General features: G+C 36.9%; 1 protein-coding gene across 1 annotated transcript in view; it reads left to right on the top strand.

Moving 5' to 3' along the window:
* LOC124616761 (fanconi-associated nuclease 1-like) overlaps positions 1-15,182 on the top strand; it is a 148,404-nt gene extending 133,222 nt beyond the window's left edge. Inside the window, exons 14-15 of the mRNA XM_047145145.1 lie at positions 8,406-8,517; positions 13,251-15,182. Coding sequence (XP_047001101.1) covers positions 8,406-8,517; positions 13,251-13,321 — 183 coding nt within the window. The 3' untranslated portion in view covers positions 13,322-15,182. The remainder of the gene's footprint in view (positions 1-8,405; positions 8,518-13,250) is intronic.

Here is a 15,182-nt window from a genome sequence, read left to right as displayed (position 1 = left end):
GATAGCTATTTGTATATCATCAGGAGCTTAACAATGTTCATTTGTTAACTGGTTTGCTGCATAGTGATATTGTCATATTAAAGCTCTGATGACATGTAGGCTCCTCCTAATATTTGCTGTGGCAAAAGCATGGGCTTTCACAACTAATATTTAATGAAGATAATTATGAGTTCTGTGCATGAATGTATGTGGTTCCCCCATGTACTGATCACCAAGCAAGATTCATTCTCATGCCTCCTACTTCTTCTCACTCTAATGATTTACTACTACTCCATGTGGTCCATCCATTACCAATGCCTGCATAGGAACCAGTGTCTCACTCAGTACTGTTGTGTCTTCTGGTGCTGCTTAAGGAAGTGAATTACTTCTGCTAGCTGCAGCATCACAACGAAGTAAAAGCTAGAAAAAATAAACTGCTCTACAAAGTCAGAGGACTTCACAAGGTCTTAGGTTTGTGATCTTTTCATTCCTTCCATTTATATATAGGAAGCCATTCAATCCTTCCTTTTTGCTGGTAGGTTCTTTCCTCTGAGACCCAAACAAGAATTTGTACTTGGCCTGCTTCAACTTCTCAGTGATGTTTTCCACTTCTCGAACTGGTCTATCGCCTGATCCAGTTGCAAAAATGGCTTCGACCAGTTCCACCTCTGATGCTTACGGATTTGAGGCTTCATCAGATCCTTCAGTTTTTGTATTGTTTTCTGTGTTTTCCAGTTTGGTCCCACAAGAACTGGTGATATATCAGGCCAACACCATTGAAGCCACTCACGGTGTGATTTTAATCACTCAGGAAGGTCACCTGGTATCCCTGAGACTCTGTTCAAGACGCACCTTCCCATGTGCCATGTACCTCTCTGCAGGGATTGATCATACCTTGGGTTGCATACCCAGGGAACTGGGGAAGAACAGTGGGACTGAATGTGGGAAGAAATGAGGCCTTGTTCATCCATTGAGATGTTCTGACAAGTGAGACCCTGCCAGCAACTGTACTACAGCTGGTATAGCCCTCAGCTTCACAAGAATATGCAAACCTCACTGCCCGCACAGTCAGTGTTACGATAAGGTGGTGTTTCCTGGAGAGATTCTTATAATTACCGTCTTCAAAAACACGTTGTATGTAAGTTTAATTGATGATTGATTAAAATAAGTCACACAGTTAAACTACAAGTACTCCATTTTGTAGCCAATTGCTGGTGTAATCATGTGTAATCACAGATTTGTAAAACTGAAACTTTCCAGTACCTAGTAATAGCTCAGTTGCACATGGATGGAGGAGATAATCAGCTGTGGTCTGTGAATACTGGTCGTAACATATAAGAGTCCACTGCCTCAATTACAGTACCAGCTTGTTGAGTTGCATTTTTCAGGCTACTCCAGATTGCAGGTTGCATATGCGTCATGTCTTCCCAGATCATATAAAAGTATGGTGTGTGATCTGGCATACCTTTCTAGAGTAATATTTCAAAAACCCAGCTCAAATGTCTGTTCACAAATTTTTATTACGAAACTCTGCTACTCATTTGCTGACAACAATAATGGCTGAAAATAGCCTCTCAGCTATGCCAGAACATCAGCATTATACCAAATACAGCTCCATAGTTAAATTATTTGGTAATTTTGATGGTTATATAATTTTATTATTTTTCTCTTCAGTTTTGTACAGCTGCCCAAAGTACTCCTCATCCAGCATTTTTGCAAAGCACGTGAACATATGTTGGAAATTCTTACTAAAATTATTGTTTTTATGTATTGCATGTGACTATTATTTCTCATCAAAGAAATAGTATTAAACCCAGCTAAACTCTGAGGATTCAATGAGAGTCCAAAGACAGTTTTGTTGCAACTCTCCTCCCTAGTCTGTTGTTGAATACAATTTTTTATTCTTTCAGCAGAATAGGTCTGTATATTAAATATGCAATTAATAAAGAACTGTTAAGGAGAAGTTCTTACAATTTAATTCTACTTCTCTTAGAAAGATTATAAAAATTAGTGCCAGTAAAGTTTATTTCAAATAGTCCTGCTATCTTGTAAAATAGGTGTTTTAGTAATCAATCATAAATCTTAATTTTGAGAATATCACAGGGCAAGGACCAAACATGTATTGGAAGCTTATTAAAAGGATTTAAACATGTTACTGTATTTGTGTATGTGGTCTTTGTCAGTCAGTTTCTCAATATATTGAAGTTGTCTGTAGTATATTCTCTTTAGTACTGAACACATGTAACTTGCTTGTGACATAAAGCAGTGCCACATAGATATATGGGTTTACAGCAGTCAGTATCTTGAGGTTGATAAAGAGGGATTGCTCGTGCTCGTTAGGTTTCACTTTGCTCATTATTGTGATAACTTTTTTTTAATTTTCAGAATTTCACTAACATGTCTCCATGTCAGTATGCTGTAGGGAATGTGTGACTGAAATAGGCCAATAGATGCCTCCTTAATATGCTCATTAGTGGCTGTGTTTTTCAGTTTCCATGCTTGCAGACATGACTAAAATCCCAGAATTAGTTCTTGTGTTTTAGCAGGATTACCACAACGAGTTCATTAGGTGACTAAAATCCCAGAATTGGTTCATGTGTTTTAGCAGGATTACCACAACGAGTTCATTAGATGAAACCCACTTCACTTCTAATTCTAATTTTTTTCATATTGCCTATTGCAATTCTGTGGTGTATGTGCTGCATATTCAGCAATGCCCTGTCATCTTCATAACATGCTACTGAATTAGTTCCTACAGGATAAGATAAATTATTAGTAGTAATGACGAACAGAAATGGACCAAGGACTGAGCCTATGGCACTGAGTCCAAGCCCCCTTCAGTGAAGAGCATCTGTTTTTAACTGAGAAGAACTGTCTCTTGTTACTTAAATAGTACTTAAGCTATGTTGTATATGCTGTAAAATTCCTGTTTTGCTAGTAGAGTGTTAAGGAGTATACAGTCAAAGACTGCTGAGATCACATAGTACAACAGAGCTTAGATCCTTATTTTCATATGCATTTAGCATACAGTTAACTACTTCAGTGACAGCAGTGGTAGTACAAGGTCTGTTCAACAAATTTTGGAACTTTGGCCACAAAGTTTTTCTATGGTTACCATTTGCTTATTGTGCATGGTTTCCTTCAAAATAATCTCCCTGCTTCCAACACCATTTCCGCCTCTTGCTGGATCACACGAATTTTCTTGTATCTTGTCTGTCGTTGCAAATCTTTGTTCTTTCAATGGGGTTTTCAATATTGGAATTAAAAAAAAGAGTCTGGGGCCAGGTTTGGAGAGCACAGAGGATGACACAGCACAGTGATTTTGTTTCTTTGTGTAATAGTCATGCATCAACAGGGATGTATTATTGTAATGCACCACATTTCAAGCTGTTTCCTTTTCACATTTTCTCGCATGCTTCGCAACACGTCCTGATAGTACAATCGATTAACTGTTTTTGTATCTGTGTAACAAATTCATGGTGGACTAATCCTTCAAAGTCAAAGAAAACTATTAGCATGGCTGACCTAACGACCCTTTTTTGGTCTTGGACAATCGTTTAAAAAGCATTGTGAAGATTGAACCTTGGTCTCAATGTCATAACTGTAGACCCACATCTCATCACCAGTTACAATTCTCTGAAGGAACAGCTTGTTCCCATTTGAACAGTCCAAAAGCTCTTCACAAAATTCAAGGCGAAGGTCTTTGTGGACTAGACTCGTGAGCCATGGGACGAACTTGGTGGTAACATGATGGATTCCAAGATGCTGTGTCAGGATCATGACATGATAACTGAAATGTCTTGAACAGTCAGTCTTCAATTGGCAAGCACCATTTTGTTGAGGTTCCTGGCATGAGCGTTGTCAGTAGATGTCGAAGGGCATTCCTGAACGAGCGTCATCTTAAACTTCCGTCCGGCCATTTTTAACGATGTGAACTATTCATAACACCAGGTATGGCTTAAGCACTCATCACTGTAGGCTTCCTGCATCATTTGATGTGTGTCTGTGAAGATTTTTCTTGAGTTTCACGCAAAATTTAATGCAGACACATTGTTCCTCTATATCTGCCATCTCAGAATTCACAGATTGTGTTACACAGTGCTCTACTCAATACAGCACGAAACAATAAGTAACAAGCATACAATGATGGAACTTCCTGGCAGTTACACATTAAACACAGGCATGTGCAGGGATGCTAGCCACATTTTGCTCCAACACACCATTGGTGCGAAATTACGAATGTTCTGGAATTTTTTGAACAGACCTCATATTTTCCCCATCTTGGAATCCAAACTGACTGTTGGAGAGGAAATTATGCTTTTCAAAATAGCTACTTAGCAAATTGTACATGAGTGATAGTTTTGGGCCAGAAGCTTATGTAGTTTTTTTAAAGATTGTCATCGCTGTAGCAGTTTTATGTGGATCAGATTCTAAATATATAGGCCTATTAAAAATTAAAGAATGAGGTTGATAGATAAGGTGTATTGTTTTTTCTGTTTTAGTTAAATAAACTGAGAACCAATAAGAGTTTGTACTTCTGAAGTTAGAGAACTTTGACACAGCTTTTATTATCTCCTTGGGGATGACAACATTCCAGTGGAAGGCATCCCACCTATGTTGCTTGGCACCAAGCAGGTCTAATGCATAAGTCTCATTTTTCTTGATTTTGTTTTTCATATCACTCACAGGTTAGGAAGGAATCATTTACTTATTCTGTGTCCCCTACTGCATCTTGTGTTAAGTTTCGGGAATTTTCTTGATTGACACTTCCTGTACAGCTTCACATTTGCTGGGAGCACCTTCTTTGCAATGTTTACAAGCAAGCTTTTTAGCCAGGGTCAGTTTGTTTTATTTATTTTAAATAAGGTCTGTAAGTGATGTCACTTAGCTTAGGGCCTTGTTTATAATGATTTTTATATAGATTTGCAGTTTGATGATCCCTGATTATCTTTTTTTCCAGAATGCTTGCTCATTTCAAATCATTTATTTTTGAAAGTTCTTGATCATTTGCACAGTTCTTACATACTTGATTGCAAAACATATACCTGTTTTTATCCAAAAATGTACCTGCTTTTGCGAATTTTGTTGGCCTTTTTTCAGCTAAAGTCCTACCTTTGTGCATCACTTCCTTCTTCTTAGATGATTTATTTCTGTTGCCTTGCGTCTCTTCACTTCGTTCTTGCTTTGATTATAGTTCCCGGTTTTTGTTCTCAAGTGCATCAATGTCTCTTCCTAAGGCATGGACTATGAACTGCAAGTGTGCAACTTATTCATTTTACTTTGTTACTTCACTGTTACAATTCTCATAAACTCCATTTTTATATGCATAACTGTAACTTTTTCTTGTACAACAATTATGCAATTGAATAATAGTGTGAAAGTCTTCATATCTATGTAACTAGTTCAACCTACATCCAGTCTGCTTACTGTACTCAAATCTTGGTCTCCCCTACAATTTTTATGTTATAAAATTTCCTCCATTACAAAATTAAATGTTCGATGATCCCTCAGGATGTGTCCTATCATCATGTCCTTTCTTTCAGCTAAGTTGTGCCATAAATTGCTTTTCTCTCCAATTCAGTTTAATACCTCATCATCAGTTACTATTTTCTCATCTAATCTTTGGCATTTTTCCACAAAATACTGCTTCAAGGCTTTGTTTCTATTCTTGCCATTACTGTTTATTGGCCATAGTCCATTTTCACTTAAGGCTAGGTTCCATGCAAAAGCTTTCAGAAAAATTGTTATAATACCTAAATTTGTATTCACCAATAATGTATTTCTCTTTTTCACATAGTCTTTTTCTTGTTATTGCCAGTTTACATTTTGTGAGGGAAGATCGGAAAGTAACACACAATAATTTTATTACCAAAAAGTTTAATAGGTAACAAAACAAAAAAATATCAGACATAAACCTTCATCTTCTACCTACTTTTCTATATAGTCACCAACTCTCTCGACAGATTTCTCCTATTATGGTACCAGTTTCAATATGCCCTGTTTGTAGATGTCCATTTGGTTGGAGTATAGCCATCTGCGGACTGCTGATTTCACTACCACATTTGTTGCAAAGTGTTAGCCAGCCAAGAATGTCTTCATGGGACCAAACAGATGAAAGTCTGTCTGGATTGTAAGGTGGATGCTAGAGCACTGTCCACCCAAATTTGGTGATTTTCTTGTGAACAGCAGCAGCAACATGAGGGTGAGCATTGTCATGAAGAAGTTTAACACCAACAGCATTAACATTGTGGCGTTTGACACAAAGGACATGATGCAACTTAGCCAAAGTTTTAATCTAGTCTGCAGCATTCACAATGATACCATTTCTTCAAGTCCACCAGTAACACACCATGACTATCGCAGAACACTGTCACAAGCATTTTCCTAGCAGGTTGAGTCATATATATATATATATATATATATATATATAATGGAAGGAAACATTCCACGTGGGAAAAATTATATTATATAATGTATGTGTGGATGGATATGTGCGTGTGTGCGAGTGTATACCTGTCCTTTTTTCCCCCTAAGGTAAGTCTTTCCGCTCCCGGGATTGGAATGACTCCTTACCCTCTCCCTTAAAACCCACTTCCTTTCGTCTTCCCCTCTCCTTCCCTCTTTCCTGATGAGGCAACAGTTTGTTGCGAAAGCTTGAATTTTGTGTGTGTGTTTGTGTTTGTTTGTGTGTCTATCGACCTGCCAGCGCTTTTGTTCGGTAAGTCACCTCATCTTTATATATATATATATATATATATATATATATATATATATATATATGAGAGAGAGAGAGAGAGAGAGAGAGAGAGGGGGAAACATTCCATGTGGGAAAAATATATCTAAAAACAAAGATGAGAGAGAGAGAGAGAGAGAGAGAGAGAGAGAGAGAGAGAGAGAGAGAGAGAGAGAGAGGAGAGGGAAACATTCCATGTGGGAAAAATATATCTAAAAACAAAGATGATGTGACTTACCGAACGAAAGCGCTGGCAGGTCAATAGACACACAAACAAACACAAACATAGACACAAAATTCAAGCTTTCGCAACAAACTGTTGCCTCATCAGGAAAGAGGGAAGGAGAGAGAAAGACGAAAGGATGTGGGTTTTAAGGGAGAGGGTAAGGAGTCATTCCAATCCCGGGAGCGGAAAGACTTACCTTAGGGGGAAAAAAGGACGGGTATACACTCGCACACACACACATATCCATCCACACATATACAGACACAAGCAGACATATTTAAAGATATATATATATATATATGAGGCCTGCTTGGTTTCGGGCTTGCAGTTGTGCACCCACGACTTACCACCAGAGATGATTCCTTTCAGAAAGTCGTGACCATCTGTAACATAACGTGTTAAGTGATCCAAGCTTGTCACCATTTGTTGGCCCTTGTGGTTGTCTGTCTGGTTCTTAGGCATCCAGTGAGCACTAACTTTACAACACTTCAATGTGTTATGAACAACATCGTCCACTGTACCGTAGGAAATGTTGAGCTGCTGTGATAAGGTTTGCAGTTGCACATACTGGTTATTCAAAATTGCTGTGTCAGTGGCTCCAACATTCTGCGGAGTTAAAGCTGTTACCAGCCACCCAGAGCATGGCAAATCACTAAGGTTCACATGGCCCTCTTTGAAGATGCACGTCACCTGGAGACATTGCTATGATCCAGTCGTCCCCATACATTCCATGCATGTCCCTGTGAATTTCCTTGGTTTACATCCTCTGGCCCACAAGTAGTGAACTACAATTCGCTGCTCATCACAAGTTGATTATATGTGTGCCGTGTTTGTTTCGTAGTTCAGGCTTCTCTCGCCAGAGCTCCACATGAAAATAAAACACCCTCTGTAGCACAAACTATATCATCATTGAATTTCAAGATTCCAGCTGCAATACTAGGGGAGAAAAAAGTTATTGTGCATTACTTTCTGATCCTCCCCAATATATCTCTTTACTTTTGCTGTTGTCGGTTAGCTTGCTTCTCAAATAGCGAAACTTGCACACTAGTTTCATTGTTGTATAGCCAAATCAAATTCTCTCGCAAATATAAGAAATTTCCTGTGTATTACTTTATAAGGTGAAAAAATTATTAATTTTTAATTATTAATTAATTTAATTATTAATCACACTTATTTGCTATTTGTTTTAATAATTGTTTATTTTTGTAAAAATAAGTAATTAGTGAAACCAAGGCCAAGTAAGTGTTTTTTCCCATGTAATAAAGTTTCACCAAGTACCCAAAATCAACAGATATTATTAATCTGAAACTTCAGTTTATACTTAATGAATAAGTGTGATGTAATTTCTTACCATTCTCAGATTTCTGTATTAACTGTCTCTTTGAAAATGAATTGGCTATGTGAAAAGAATGCCATTCCTTGATAACTGGTAATATTTATGTAGTATTGTATTTCTTTTTGATGCAGTGCAAGATAGTGGAAGTGAAAGGCCCCAATGACCGTCTGTCTCCAGACCAGGAGGTCTGGCTGGATTTTCTTTTCCGTGCTGGTGCTGATGTAGAGATCTGTCATGTAGAAAGTGAGTAAACTTCAGTTTTATTACAGTTTGGATATACTGTTACTGTTGTTAGTTTAATTGTGAGGTGTGCAACACAAGAGAGTGAGTGTGAACTTACAGTGTTGAGAGGAGATGATCATAAAATGCTACTAAAATTTGTCAAATAAACACCAACTCACAATATGTCATACCAGGTGTACTGGTATGAAATGAGCATTAAGATACAAACGTGTCAATAGGGAACATTTGTTGTGAACGAGCCTTAACTTTTTCGTTTGGTTGGTATGACATCTGTCAAAGATATTTAGTATACATCAAGTCATGGAACAAACAACATCGTATGTTTTCATCGTGTTAACAATGTTGAATTTTGTACCAGAAAGTGATGGTTTGCGGAAAGCATTAATTTTTTGTTTTCATTTGAAAAAAAGTGCTGCAGAGTCGCATCAAATGCTTGTCGAGGCATATGGTGATCATGCTCTATCAGAAGCAACATGCAAAAGATGGTTTCAACGGTTCAGAAATAATGATTTTGATGTAAGAAATGAAGAACGTGGAAGACCACCAAAAAAGTTCGAAGACGCCGAATTGCAAGCAATATTGGATGAAGATGGTACTTCGAGTAAGAAGCAAATGGCAGCAATGCTAAATGTTGCACGACAAACTATTTCTGGCCATTTGAAATCTATGGGAAAGATCCAAAAGTGTGGAAAATGGGTGCCACATGAATTGAATGAAAGACAGATGGAAAACCGAAAAACTATTTGTCAAATTTTGCTTCAAAGACATGAAAGAAAATCAATTTTGCATCGAATTGTTACTGGTGATGAAAAATGGATTAATTTTAAGAATCCTACACAGGAAAAATCATGGGTTAATCCGGGACAAGCATCAACATCGACTGCAAAACCAGATCGGTTCGGCAAGAAGACAATGCTCTGTGTTTGGTCGGATCAGAAAAGTGTGGTGTATCATGAGCTTCTAAAACCCAGTGAAACTGAATACTAATTGCTACAGACAACAAATGATCAATTTTAACTATGCATTGATCGAAAAAAGACCAGGATGGGCCAGAAGACATGGCAAAGAAATTTTTTTAATGACAATGCATCTGCACACAAAGCAAAACTGGTTCAGGATACAATCAAAACACTTGGCTGGGAGCTGCTACCCCACCCGCCGTATTCACCAGACTTGGCCCATTCCGACTACCATTTGTTTTCATCAATGGGACACGCATTGGCTGAGGAACACGTCGATTCCTACGAAGAAGTATTGGGTGTCTGATTGGTTTGCATCAAAAGACGAACATTTCTATTGGCGTGGTGTCCACAAATTGCCAGAAAGGTGGTCAAAATGTATAGAAAGCAATGGTCAGTACTTTGAATAAAATGTTTTTACTTTTCAATTCAAAATTAGTGTTTCATTTTCACAAAAAAACGCTCGTTTCATACCGGTACACCTGGTAAATAGTATGATAATGCAGATAAAATTGGGGGCTCAAAGTCACTTTGAGAAGAAGGAGAGCAAATGAATATTACAGAAAATATTATGGTGTTATGGTCCTGTAGAGAAAAAAGTGTCTTTGGCCTGATTTACAAGTACATGCAATCTAAATCAGGGTACTAGGCCGATTAGTGTGAGATGAGTATATTTGTCATTGTGCCATCTCATATAGAACACCATGGTGGAAGAGTCCACTCTCAGTATTAATTGTTGTGTAAACATACATATTCATTCATCTATTATTGTCTTAAGTCAAGCAGTATGTCTATAGTCATTGATAAGTGACTTTGTCAGCTTTGTCTCCATAAAACTAAAACTCTGTGCAAAGAGAAAATTTAAGAATTTTACAATAAAGGGACCAAAGCAGTAGAAACTTTTTGTAACTATTTTTGTCAGTAGACACAGATGCTTTATATTACAGCTGAAGCATTCCTATGTAAGATTTACAGGCAGCTTATTCTGCCCTGACCTTTGTGCAAAAGCAATCATCCAGAGAACAAGAAGGGGAAAAATCTGAAATGTAATTAAGAAGCCTCACATACGGGAGAACTAGATTACTGTTTATCATAAGTAGAAATGGTTCAGTCAGCTACAAAATATCAATGAAAGTTAACTTTGAAAGAAATCTAATGGAAAAAGATTCTAAGGCAGATATGCTGAATACCTGAAAACAGAAACTATGGATATTTTGTAAAACTGTGATGTGAAAAATGTATGATATGCAAAGTAACGGTGGTGATATGAAATTTGATAAAAATATTCACTTTCATGGCCATTGTTTGTAGATGATGAAATTTATATTGTTGTTCACTCAGTTTTTTTCACTGAAAATGCTGTGTTAGTCTGCATGAACTTATGTATCCTACCCAAATAACATTGGAGTGATCATATTTTAATTGAAATGCTGACAGTGTGAATGCAAACTTCCTTAAAAATTACCACTATTAAGATTCAATCAATGCCTAGTAAGTAAATCATTTTCATCTTCATATACTAGCCTGGCCAACAGCTTGCAGCCAAATTCTCCTTCGTTACTTTTTTATTTCCTTTTATTTTTTTTTATTTTTTTTTTTTTTTCAATGTCAATAAAGAAATTTCTTTACAAAATTGATAATAATCTGATTTAAACTCCAACTCAAGAATAATATTTTTTTGTGCTAAAGAATACAGTCCTATTGGGTTAGCATGTACAGCGTCATTGATTTCCTATGATCTCTGTCTCTTACATTACATTCCACAATAACAGAAAAGCAGTAGGTGGATTTTACATTGCTCTTTGGCCTTAGGGATGCACTTAGGTAGCAACTTGTGCCAGATCATGAAACAACCAGTGATTCATCATGTAAGTTGAGACTGTCACCTCTCACTGTCCAGAAGCACTGCAACATAATCACTAAAACCAACATATAAATTAATATGACAGTTATACACCATAAATAAACTGAGGTGACAAAAGTCGTAGGATAACTCCTACTATCTTGTCAGACCATCTTCTACCTAGCTATGAGCAGGAATTAATATGGCATGGACTCAACAAGTCATCGGATGTTCCCTGCAGAATTATTGAACTATGCTGCCTATATAGCTGTCCATAACTGCGAATGCATTCCCGATGCAGGGTTTTGGGCACAAGCTGACCTATCGATTATGTCCCATAAATATTCAATGGGATTCATGTTGGGTGATGTGGGCAGCCAAATCATTCACTCAAACTGTCCTGGATCTTCTTCAAACCTATTGTGAACAGTTGTGGCCCTTTGACATGGTACATTGTCATCCATAAAAATTCCATCATTGTTTTGAACATGAAGTCCATGAGTGACTGCAAATGGTCTCCAAGTGGCCGAGTATAACAATTTCCAGTCAATGATCAGTTCAGTTGTATCAGAGAACCTGGTCCATTCCACTTAAACACAGCCCACTCCATTATGAAGCCACCACCAGCTAGCACAGTGCCTCATTGAAAACTTGAATCCATGGCTTCGTGTGATATGTGCCACACTCAAACCCTACCATCAGCTCATACCAGCTGAAATCGGGACTCATCTGGCCAGGCCATGGTTTTCCAGTCATTTACGGTCCCACTGATATGATCACGAGCACAGGAGAGACACTGCAGGCGATGTCTCGCTGCTAGCAAAGGTACTCGCATCGGGCATGTGCTTCCATAGCCCATTAATGTCAGATTTTGCCACATTGTCCTAACAGATATGTTCATGGCACATCACACATTGATTTCGGTGGTTATTTCAAACACTGTTGCTTGTCTGTTAGCACTGACAACTCTTTGCAAACGCTTCTACTCTCAGTCGTTAATTGAAGGCTGACAGCCAATGCATTGGCCTTGGTGAGATGTAATGCATGACATCTTGTATTCTTGGCACCCTCTTGACACTGCAACTTGTGGAATATTGAATTCCCTAATAATTTCTAAAATGGAATATCCCAGATGTCTAGCTCCAACTACTGTTAATTCTCATCGTGCAGCCATAATCATGCTGGAAATGTTTTCAAATGAATCGCACGAGTACAAATGACAGTTCCACCAATGCACCGCTCTTTTATACCTTGAGTTCACAATACTACCACCATTTGTATATGCGTATATTGCTATCCCATGGCTTTTGTCACCATAGTGTAATTCCATTACCTCTGTGAAGTACAAGGCATCTCAATCATAGTTCATTATAGGACAGTTGAAACACTTTTAACATAACTTTCTGATCACCAGTTTTTGTTATTTTACACCCTTTGGAAATAATTCTGGACAACAATCATATTGGTACTGTTTATTGACATCTCTGGGTGTTAGTCCCATCACATGAAAAACATGGTTGCTAGGTATCATCCTTCTCTTCACTTTCTTTAGCATGTACCATTGGCTACAAAATACATAGTTGTTGTTCTTTTAATCTCAATCATGCTTTTGTCCACTCATCCATCCTCCCCTTTCCCCAGATGTTCCTTACACAAACTGGTAACAGGTGAAGGACCTCAGTGGTTAAAGTAAGAGTTTATGTTCTCATGTTTCCTTAAGTCACTTCATGTGTATGCTGGAAAACACACACACACACACACACACACACACACACACACACACACTCAAACTGGAATATTGTTTATGCTTTTGATAAAAGTGGATAATCAGTTGTGTTTTGCTTCCATAGTTGAAGAGCAAACAAGTATAGGACAACAAAAATACTGTAATTTTACAGTTATGATTTTAATGAATATGTTGTTTGTTTCAGCAACGGGCTCCAAGAAACTTCAGAAGAAGACAGTTATCTCTGATGACAATTCTGACAGTGAAACAGCTTAGCACTGGTATTATTATGAACACAGCAGTGAAGCATCTGATTGCACCATGCTAAGGTTTAAAAGCACAGCAATTCATCAGCATGCTTGGGTCATTTTATAATTGTTAACATGCACTTTAATACTAGATACTGTTGTAACATTAGAGTGCCACATTATATTTGCTTCAGAAAATAAAATGTGAATTTTGACTTACCTTGGTTTTACAACACTGCTTTTCAGTGTCTTCAGATATTTTTGTGAGAATGCTGAAGTGTATGCAGATGGAATGGGTCTCGTGTAACTTGAGATCTACCACAATTTGGATCTACAAATTGTATATGTTCTTGTGCCCATTTTGTGATTACTCTGATAAGCAGCCCTTTCACTTACTGTTGCTAGATTAAATAATGTACGTTAATAACATATTTTTGCATGTCTCCAACATTTCTGGTCTGATGATGTGATAAGACTTATTGCTGTGATATGCTCCAAAAGTTTAATAAGTTTCCATTTTATGTTTTCTAAGTTCTTTCTTTAAGACACACTAATATTGTGCTCTCCCTGTTTTCAGTGAATGCTGATTTTGAGAAAACATATTAACATTTAGCTCTCATATATAGTACAAAGTTACCACTTGTAGAGGACAGATGCAAAAAATAAATAAACGAGGAGAGAGAGAGAGAGAGAGAGAGAGAGAGAGAGAGAGAGAGAGAGAGCGAGATCATAATGCTCAAAATGGAATTCAGTGTCTTATCAGATATACATAGGCCAAGTGTATATTGTATTTTTGTCTCTGCATTCTTTGAGTTATTATAAGAGGGTAGTTTTTTTTTTTTTTTTTTTTATAAGCAAATACTAGAGTTGATTACATGAGGTATTTGCATGTTACATCCAATAATAATGTTAATGACATTGCTATTTTTTACATTCAATACTTTAATAGTTGAAAGCTTTATATGTATTTTATTGCTGTTAAAAGTGATAATATTTTATTATTGATTGTTGTTGAAGAATTACTTAATTTATGTTTTGATTCATGTCTAAAGTATAAAATTGCTTTAAAACACTATGATAAGCCAAAAATTAGAACAGAATATAGTTTTGGGAACTGGAAATTGTTTCTATAAGATGTAAGAGGCAAGTGAATTGTCGGGGAGAGAGAGAGGGGGGGGTTAGTGTTTTACATATTTTTTCGCCTTCAGAGTTACTTCTTTCTCTCCCTGATATGTGCTAAAAATATCTTTGATTCCATAATTGTGAAACTGCATGTTTTTTATATCATGCTGATTTCTGCATCAAAGTGTCTTGGAACATCTGTAGTTAGGGGAACTTATCCTCTATTCCAGCATTGCCTGAGATCTCAATTGCCAAATGTATTTATATTGATAAATAAGTGATATTATTAATGATCTTGTTTATAAAGCTTTTTTTGTAAATACCTGTTAATGAAAGGTACGGTCCACACTGATGGTGGTAAATCATTTCCTTAAAATTACTTTTAATTTCTGTATTTTGAGCATTATTTTTATTGAACCATAGTCATGATAAAAACCTTAAAAATAGTAATAAACCATTTGCCATTGTAATTCTACTTTTACAGATATAAAATTTTCAACATGTACTGTCAAAGGAAGACCTAGTGTAGTTGTAGTTTCTGGTGTGGGAAGAGAGATGAATGAATGAATAACTTAATTGTAGCTACTGTTCCTGAATGTAATGAAGCTGTTTGTAATCCATAACTTGACTATATCATGAGTTTATAGGGAGACACAACAGTAGCTTACATGTAACTATGAGTTGTACCACATTTATAGGTATCAAGGTTCATTTGCATGTGTAAATTTGTAAATAAACATTTTTACTTTGTTGTATGTATTTTCATA

Source organism: Schistocerca americana, chromosome 5, assembly GCF_021461395.2.
Source record: "Schistocerca americana isolate TAMUIC-IGC-003095 chromosome 5, iqSchAmer2.1, whole genome shotgun sequence".
NCBI lineage: Eukaryota > Metazoa > Arthropoda > Insecta > Orthoptera > Acrididae > Schistocerca > Schistocerca americana.
Note: the sequence above shows the minus strand (reverse complement) of the source record. Positions and strands in the feature narration are given on the sequence as shown.